Source organism: Neovison vison, chromosome 9 (assembly GCF_020171115.1).
Source record: "Neovison vison isolate M4711 chromosome 9, ASM_NN_V1, whole genome shotgun sequence".
In the NCBI taxonomy this organism is placed as follows: domain Eukaryota; kingdom Metazoa; phylum Chordata; class Mammalia; order Carnivora; family Mustelidae; genus Neogale; species Neogale vison.
In genome coordinates this window covers 47,631,751-47,640,612 of record NC_058099.1, presented here as the reverse complement: position 1 = coordinate 47,640,612, position 8,862 = coordinate 47,631,751, and the positions used below count along the sequence as shown (strand labels likewise).

Genomic DNA, 8,862 nt, shown 5'->3' with positions numbered 1-8,862 from the left:
AGTAAAGTTAAAAATCATTTTCTTTTATCCATTTTGAGTTGATCTTTGTGTACGGTGTAAGAGAATGGTCGAGTTTCATTCTTCTACATATAGCTGTCCAGTTTTCCCAGCACCATTTATTGAAGAGACTGAAAGATCAACTCAAAATGGATAAAAGACCTCAACGTGAGACAGGAATCTATCAGAATCTTAGAGGAGAACATAGGCAGTAATCTCTTCGATATCAGCCACAGCAACTTCTTTCAAGATACGTCTCCAAAGGCAAAGGAAACAAAAGCGAAAATAAACTTCTGGGACTTCATCAAAATCAAAAGCTTCTGCACAGCAAAGGAAACAGTCAAAAAAACAAAGAGGCAACCCACGGAATGGGAGAAGATATTTGCAAATGACAGTACAGACAAAAGGTTGATATCCAGGATCTATAATGAACTCCTCAAACTCAACCCACACGAAACAGACAAACACATCAAAAAATGGGCAGAAGATATGAACAGACACTTCTCCAATCAAGACATACAAATGGCTATCAGACACATGAAAAAATGCTCATCATCATTAGCCCTCAGGGAGATTCAAATTAAAACCACATTGAGATATCACCTTACACCAGTTAGAATGGCCAAAATTAACAAAACAGGAAACAACATGTGTTGGAGAGGATGTGGAGAAAGGGGAACCCTCTTACACTGTTGGTGGGAATGCAAGTTGGTGCAGCCTCTTTGGAGAACAGTGTGGAGATTCCTCAAGAAATTAAAAATAGAGCTTCCCTACGACCCTGCAATTGCACTCCTGGGTATTTACCCCAAAGATACAGATGTCGTGAAAAGAAGGGCCATCTGTACCCCAATGTTTATAGCAGCAATGGCCACAGTCGCCAAACTATGGAAAGAACCAAGATGCCCTTCAACGGATGAATGGATAAGGAAGATGTGGTCCATATACACTATGGAGTATTATGCCTCCATCAGAAAGGACGAATATCCAACTTTTGTAGCAACATGGACGGGACTGGAAGAGATTATGCTGAGTGAAATCAGTCAAGCAGAGAGAGTCAATTATCATATGGTTTCACTCATTTGTGGAGCATAACCAATAGCATGGAGGACAAGGGGCGTTAGAGAGTAGTAGGGAATTTGGGTAAATTGGAAGGGGAGGTGAACCATGAGAGACTATGGACTCTGAAAAACAGTCTGAGGGGTTTGAAGTGGCGGGGGGGTGGGAGGTTGGGGTACCAGGTGGTGGGTATTATAGAGGGCACAGCTTGCATGGAGCACTGGGTGTGGTGAAAAAATAATGAATACTGTTTTTCTGAAAATAAATAAATTGGGGAAAAAAATCATTTTCTTATTGAGGCCATACTAAAATATGGTACATGAAAAACAAACATCCAATAAATAATTGAATAAATAATTGGCTGTTAGCAATTTGGAATGATTCTCATTATCTAAGGACATCAATATTATTATGTATTTCTACAAATTCTTAATTAGCATTGTACTTTTATATTTCCATTTAAGTAAAAAAAAATTGAGAATCCATTCATCATATTTCGATATCCAGTAAAGGATAAATAGCTTAAAATATAGCTCTCAGACTATGGACTCTGAAAAACAATCTGAGGGGTTTGAAGTGGTGGGGAAGTGGGAGGTTGGGGAACCAGGTGTTAGGTATTACTGAGGGCATGGATTGCATGGAGCACTGGGTGTGGTGAAAAAATAATGAATACTGTTTTTCTGAAAATAAATTAATTAGTTAAAAAATATATAGCTCTCAGTTGAAGTTTTTGTCCATCTTAACACTGAATTAAACAAACAGAGTAAAATGAACACTTTCTTTTCAAATCTATTAAGCAAAGCCATACATACATAGCTATATAGACTGTGGATTCATGTTACCAAGTTTTGTTGGAAGGTTCAAATACATAAATATTCAAAAGACTGTGACAGGAGGTGGCAATAGGAAAAGAAATGGTTGAGAAACCCGTGCTCTACAGCCCAGGAGAAAGTATAGAAAGGAAAGCAAAAAGAGAAGTAGAAAGAAAGGGAAACGTTCAGAAATCGAAAACTCCTATGTCCCCTACTTAAGTCACACGCACAGGAGAAGATGTTCAGTGGAGCTAGAGCCACGGGTCCCAGACGTGCCCACCCCAGCCAGGACAACAGCATCTGTAGGATCCCCCATGGCCCTGTCCTGCTCCTTCTTGGTGGCCCTGGTGGTGCTCAGCTGCCACTCCCTAGGCTCTCTGGGATGTGACCTGCCTCAGGACCACAGTCTGCTGCAGTGGAGGGCCCTGATGCTCCTGCGACAAATGAGGAGACTGTCTGCTAGCTCCTGTGACAGGTACACAAGCAACTTTGGCTTCCCCCAGGAGGTGTTTGATGGCAAGGCACTACAGAAGGCTCACGCCCTCTTTGTCGTCCATGTGACAAACCAGAAGACCTTCCACCTCTTCTGCACAGAGGCCTCACCTGCTCCTTGGAACACGACCCTCCTGGAGGAATTGTGCTCAGGACTTTCTGAGCAGCTGGATCGCCTGGAAGCCTGTCCCCTGCTGGAGGCAGGGGTGGGAGAAATGCCCCTGGTGAATGGGGACTCCATCCTGAGGAACTATTTCCAGAGAATCTCCCTCTATCTGCAAGAGAAGCAATACAGCCCTTGTGCCTGGGAGATGGTCCGAGCAGAGATCATGAAACCCTTGTATGCATCAACAACCTTGCATAAGAGACTAAGGAGCGGGAAGTGACATCCCTTTCAATACGGAAATGATTCCTTCTGACTGATAACATCACACATTCTGGAGTTCTGCCGTGTCAGAGATTCTCATTTCTGCTGTTGTGAAGACATGAACACGGTCAATTTGTCACATGTTTTCAGAACATGTCAACTCTACAAGCAGTAGTTGCTTACAGATGACCTTGCTCGTGTCTATTTATCTATTTAAATATTTATTTATGTAAATATTGATAAGATTCAGTTTTCATAAAACATGATGTGCACCTTTACATAGCAGAATATAATAAAATATATTTATAATATGTAATCAGTTTATCATTTTTTCTTTATGGAACTTTAAGGACAAAAGGGTTTTCAAAGAGGCACACCAGGTCTGATTGTGTAACTCCGTTGGAAATTGGACAGCAGAATGCATTTACCGTCATACTGCATTAACGTTGGAAATGACAACTGACTTTCTCTAAGACAACTTGACCTTGGGCTATAGGACATAATAAATACAGATCCTGATGTCTACATCTTTGGTTGTAGGAATATATATATATGGTTGCTGTAGGGATGGGATCTAAAAACAATCCTCCTATTTAATGTTTTAATGAAGAAGGAAAGGAAGTGACTTCTCTCACCTGCTGCCTGAGCAGAGAGGTAGAAGCACACAGGAAGTGCACACAGAAAATCTGCAGACCCCTCAACAGGTCACTGGCAGACATGGAGACACGTATGTCCGGTGTCGGGGGCAGGTGAGTTGGCAGTTGACAAGAAACGCCACAGCTGAGGTCCACATCTAGCAGGCAAAGCCAGAAACAGAGGTGGTCACGCAGGAAGACCGTGTCGTGTGAGAAACAGACAAAACTTGATCCTGAGGCTCTTCAGCCATTGAAGGGACGGGAGAGAAGAGCCACAAAGGAGACGGTGGACTCTTGGCCATACAGCACAGGGATAAGGGAGGATGCTGGTGAGTGTCTTTAAGGAAGTAAATGTGTTTCAAAGACCATCAGCGGATTCCTGGAAGATATGGATTGAAACTGCCTGCGATGTCAGAAACACAGATGCCTTTGCTGACCTTCCTGAGAGTCGGTTTGGTGGAATGCATAAGCAGAGACCACCCTGGAGCGGGAGGGAGCATGAACAAGAGAAGTCAGTGCGTCTGACTTGGAGAAGAATATCGCGTGGGATCTGGGAATAATGGGGTTCATTATTCTGGGCATGGTTTGCCCTTTTATGTCATTTCTTTTTTCCTGAGTGATTTCATGGATTCAATGTTCTGCAAATCATGTTAATATGTTTAATGTTGTATTTATTTTTCATCATGACTGAACTACTGACGGTGGTTTATCCTGTCTTGGTTCTTACTTCCTTGCACACCAGTGAGCCTCTTGGCTTTAAGAATTCACTTGGCAGCAATGGATAACTCATTCAATCCTTCATCAAATTATCTATTACTACAGATAAATTCATGTTTCCCAGAATTATCAGCTTAATTATTAGGTTCCCTAAGTCCTCCTTGTGACACTGTTTCCTACAGCAGCATAATACCCCAATGCTGTTTTTTAGAGAGTTTGATGTGGTAAGAATTCTTCTCTGTTGCTCACTGCTAGTATTTCCTCATGTTCGGAATACCACAATGTTTGGTGGATATCCACATCATGAGATTCTCATGCACATAAACAGTGACAGACTTTCTTCAAAAATAAAGGTGGGAAGCCCGGTTAAGCATCCACTCTCCTAATATTTAGAACAATGAAAAATCATTGGTCCAATCAGCTGAAAATACATGAATCATGGAAATCCATGGAGCAATAGTGAGTTGTGCATAATTCAGGAGTAAAAGCAGATTTAACAATGTTGACAAAATAGTATGAATATTCACTGAACTCATGCACTGAAAGGCACCTAGCAGTGCATCTTCCGTACGGAATGGCATAAATATGGTGGCGATGGTCTTATCTTAATTCTGACAACTATATATGAGAATATGGTTTGTCTCCACCTCCAAAATTCTTGGGAACAGTGTGGCCTACACAGCAGTACCTTACTTGCACAGAAGGCAGCCTCCCAAACTGGAATTCTGTTGTGAATTCTCGAAAAGGCTGACCCATTCATCCCCCATTGCCAAGAAGGGTTTTTATTTTTCACCAGTGCCTTCTGCAAACATCTGAGAGTTGAGAATAAATATCTAGTTGGAAGTGCAGAAGAACATGTTATTTCCTTAACTTCTGGCATCCACCCTGCCCTCTACCCACCACCCCATTCTCATTCAAGAACACATTCCCCTTTCCTAACAGTTATCTTCCTTGCCAAGGCAGTAGTCCCCACAGCACACTTGGCATTCACTGTCTTGACCTCACAGCCTGTTCACACAACAGCTTTCTGTTTTGCTGTCATCTCAGCTTAGGTTTTGCAGAGCTACCTGCTAGAGAGGCTTTTTTTTTTTTTTTTTGGCCTTTTTTTTCCCCAATTTATTTATTTTCAGAAAAAACAGTATTCATTATTTTTTCACCACACCCAGTGCTCCATGCAATCCGTGCCCCCTATAATACCCACCACCTGGTACCCAACCTCCCACACCCCCAGCCACTTCAAACCCCTCAGATTGTTTTTGATGGGATCCTTGTCTGGTTTTGGGATCAAGGTAATGCTGGCCTCATAAAATGAGTTTGGAAGTTTTCCTTCCATTTCTATTTTTTGGAGCAGTTTCAGGAGAATACGAAGGAGTTCTTCTTTAAATGTTTCTAGAATTCCCCTGGGAAGCCGTCTGGCCCTGGACTCTTTTTTGTTTGGAGATTTTTGATGACTGCTTCAATCTCCTTACTGGTTATGGGTCTGTTCAGGTTTTCTCCTTCTTCCTGGTTCAGTTGTGGTAGTTTATATGTCTCTGGGAATGTATCCCTTTCTTCCAGATTGTCAAATCTGGAAGATTGTCAAATTGGCAAATCTACTGGCGTATAGTTGCTCATAATATGTTCTTATAATTGTTTGTATTTCTTTCGTGTTGGTTGTGGTCTCTCCTCTTTCATTCATGATTTAATTTATTTGGTTCCTTTTGTTTGCTTTTTGATCAGTCTGGCCCAATCTTATTCATTCTTTGAAAGAACCAGCTCCTGGTTTCATCGATTTGTTCGACTTTTTTTTGTGTGTGTGTGTCTATTTCATTGATTTCTGCTCTGGATCTTTATTACTTCTCTTCCCCTGCTGGGTGTAGGCTTTCCTTGTTGTTCTTTCTCCAGGTCCTTTATGTGTAGGGTTAGGTTGTGTATGTGAGACCTTTCTTGTTCTTGAGAAAGGTTTGTATTGCTGTATATTTTCCTCTCAGGACTGCCTTTGCTGTGTCCCCCAGATTTTGAACCATTGTGTTTTCATCATCATTTGTTTCCATTAATTTTTTCAATTCTTCTTTAATTTCCCGGTAGACACATTCATTCTTACGACAGATGCTCTTTAGTCTCCATGTATTTGGGTTCTTTCCAAATTTCCTCTTGTGATGGAGTTCTAACTTCTCAGCATTGTGGTGTGAAAGTATGAAGGGAATGGTCAAAATCTTTTGATACCAGTTGAGACCTGATTTAGGACCCAGGATGTGATGTATTCTGGAGAATGTTCCATGTGCACTGGAGGAGAATGTGTTTTCTTTTGCTTTGAGATGGAATGTTCTGAATATATCTGTTATGTCCCTCCGGTTCAGTGTGTCACTTGAGGCCTTTATTTCCTTGTTGATCTTTTGCTTGGATGGTCTGTCCATTTCAGTGAGGGGAGTGTTAAGTCCCCTACTATTATTGTATTCTTGTCGCTGTGTTTCTTTGATTTTGTTATTAATTGATTTATAAAATTGGCTGCTCCCATGTTAGGGGCATAGATACTTACAATTGTTAGATCTTCTTGTTGGACAAACCCTTTGAGTATGATATAGTGTCCTTCCTCATCTCTTATTAGAGTCTTTGTCTTGAAATCTAATTGAGCTGATATAAGCCTTGCCACCCCAGTTTTCTTTTGATGTCTATTAGCATAGTAAATTATTTTCCACCCCCTCACTTTAAATCTGGAGGTGTCTTTGGGTCTCAAATGAGTTTCTTGTAGGCAGCATATTGATGGGTTTTGATTTTTTATCCATTCTGATACCCTGTGTCTTTTGCTTGGGGCATTTAGCTCATTTACATTTAGGGTAACTATTGAGAGATATGAATTTAGTGCCACTGTATTGCCTGTAAGGTGACTCTTACTGTGTATTGTCTCTGTTCCTTTCTGGTCTACTACTTTGGGGCTCTCTCTTTGCTTAGAGGACCCCTTTCAATATTTCCTGTAGAACTGTTTTGGTGTTTACAAATTGTTTTCGTTTTTGTTTGTCCTGGAAGGTTTTTTTAATCTCTCTTTCTATTTTCAATGATAGCCTAGCTGGATATAGTATTCTTGGCTGCACATTCTTCTCCTTGAGTGCTCTGAATATATCACACCAGTTCTTTCTGGCCTGCCAGTTCTCTGTGGATAAGTCTGTTGCCAATCTAATATTTTTACCATTGTATGTTACAGACTTCCTGTCCCTTGCTGCTTTCAGGATTTTCTCTTTGTCACTAAGACTTGTAAATGTTACTATTAGCTGACGGCGTGTGGACCTATTCTTATTGATTTTGAGGGAAGTTCTCTGTGCCTCCGGAATTTTGATGCTTGTTCCCTTTGCCATATTAGGGAAATTCTATCCAATATTTCTCTCCAATTTTCCTTCTGCTCCCCTCTCTCTTTCTTCTTCTTCTGGAATCCCAATTATTCTAATGTTGTTTCATCTTATGGTGTCACTTATCTCTCGAATTCTCCCCTCGTGGTCTAGTCATTGTTTGTCTCTCTTTTGCTCAGCTTCTTTCTTCTCTGTCATCTGGTCTTCTATATAACTAATTCTCTCCTCTGCCTCATTTATCCTAGCAGTAAGAGCCTCTAGTTTTTATTGTACCTCATTAATAGCTTTTTTGATTTCAAATTGGTTAGATTTTAGTTCTTTTATTTCTCAGAAAGGGCCTTTATTTCTGCAGACAGGGTTTCTCTAATATCTTTCATGTCTTTTTGGAGGCCAGCTGGCACCTTGACAATCATCATTCTGAACTCTAGAACTGACATATTACGAAAGTCCATATTGATTAGGTCCCTAGCCTTCAGTACTGCCTCTTGTTTGTTTGTTTTTTTGTTTGTTTGTTTGTTTTGTTTTGTTTTTTTGCAGTGCATTTTCCCACTTTGTCCTTTTATCCCGATAAGAATATATGAAGGAGTGAATAAAATACTAAAAGGGTGACAAGGACCCCAGGAAAACGTGCTCTAACTAAATCAGAAGAGACCCAAATCATGGGGGGAAGAAATGGGGTACAAAGAGTTCAGATAAAAAAATTAAATAAAGAAAAATATATGTATATATATTAGATTGGTGGCTAGAACAGAGTCATCCACTTAATGTTGGAAGTATTTTAGTCTCTTAAAAGACACTATCTCCCAAAATTTAAAGAATGAATAAAATACACACACACACACACACACACACACACACACTAAGAGTAAACATGATGTAGGTATGGAATATGACTATAAAGATGAAACTTTTTAAAAAAATTTTCTAAAAAAGGAGTTGATAAGATAAGTGGAGAGACTTTGCTCAGGCTGGAGAGTAGAACAAAAATCTGTGCTAGATTTAGGGTATATTTTGAGCTATTAGAAGAAGTTGTAACCCGAAATTTTTTAAAAGAAAAATCCGTATGTGTATACAAACAATAAAGGTAGATACAATGAAGGATAAAATATGACTATAATAATGAAGGTTCAAAAAAGTTTTTTTTTTAATGAAAGGTATGGTTGAGATAAACTGGTTTAAAAGTTAAAAGAGGAAAGGGTAAAGGTTAAAAAAATTTTATCTTAAGAATAAAATAAAATTCAAAAGAATTAATTAACTTTACAAGACTAAGAATCATGGGGAGAAAGCCATGAGTTCCATGCTTTGCTTGCTCCTCCTCTGGAATTCTGCTGTTCTTGGTAGTGAACTGAGTCTTGGCTGAATTTCTTGCTGATCTTCTGGGGGAGGGGCCTGTTGTAGTGATTCTCAAGTGTCTTTGCCCAAGGCGGAATTGCACAGCCCTTACCAGGGGCCGGGCTAAGTAA

At 40.1% G+C, this 8,862-nt stretch overlaps 1 protein-coding gene across 1 annotated transcript; it reads left to right on the top strand.

Annotated features, from left to right (window-relative positions):
- The first annotated feature begins 2,143 nt into the window (after positions 1 to 2,143).
- LOC122916924 (interferon alpha-3-like) lies at positions 2,144 to 2,743 on the top strand. Its single transcript, XM_044264311.1, has one exon. The coding sequence runs from the start codon at positions 2,180 to 2,182 to the stop codon at positions 2,741 to 2,743; it is 564 nt and encodes a 187-aa protein (XP_044120246.1). The 5' UTR covers positions 2,144 to 2,179.
- Positions 2,744 to 8,862: the final 6,119 nt, after the last annotated feature.

Bases quoted from the DNA above. Each gene is read 5' to 3' on its own strand.
- LOC122916924 (XM_044264311.1), top strand. From the start codon at position 2,180: ATGGCCCTGTCCTGCTCCTTCTTGGTGGCCCTGGTGGTGCTCAGCTGC.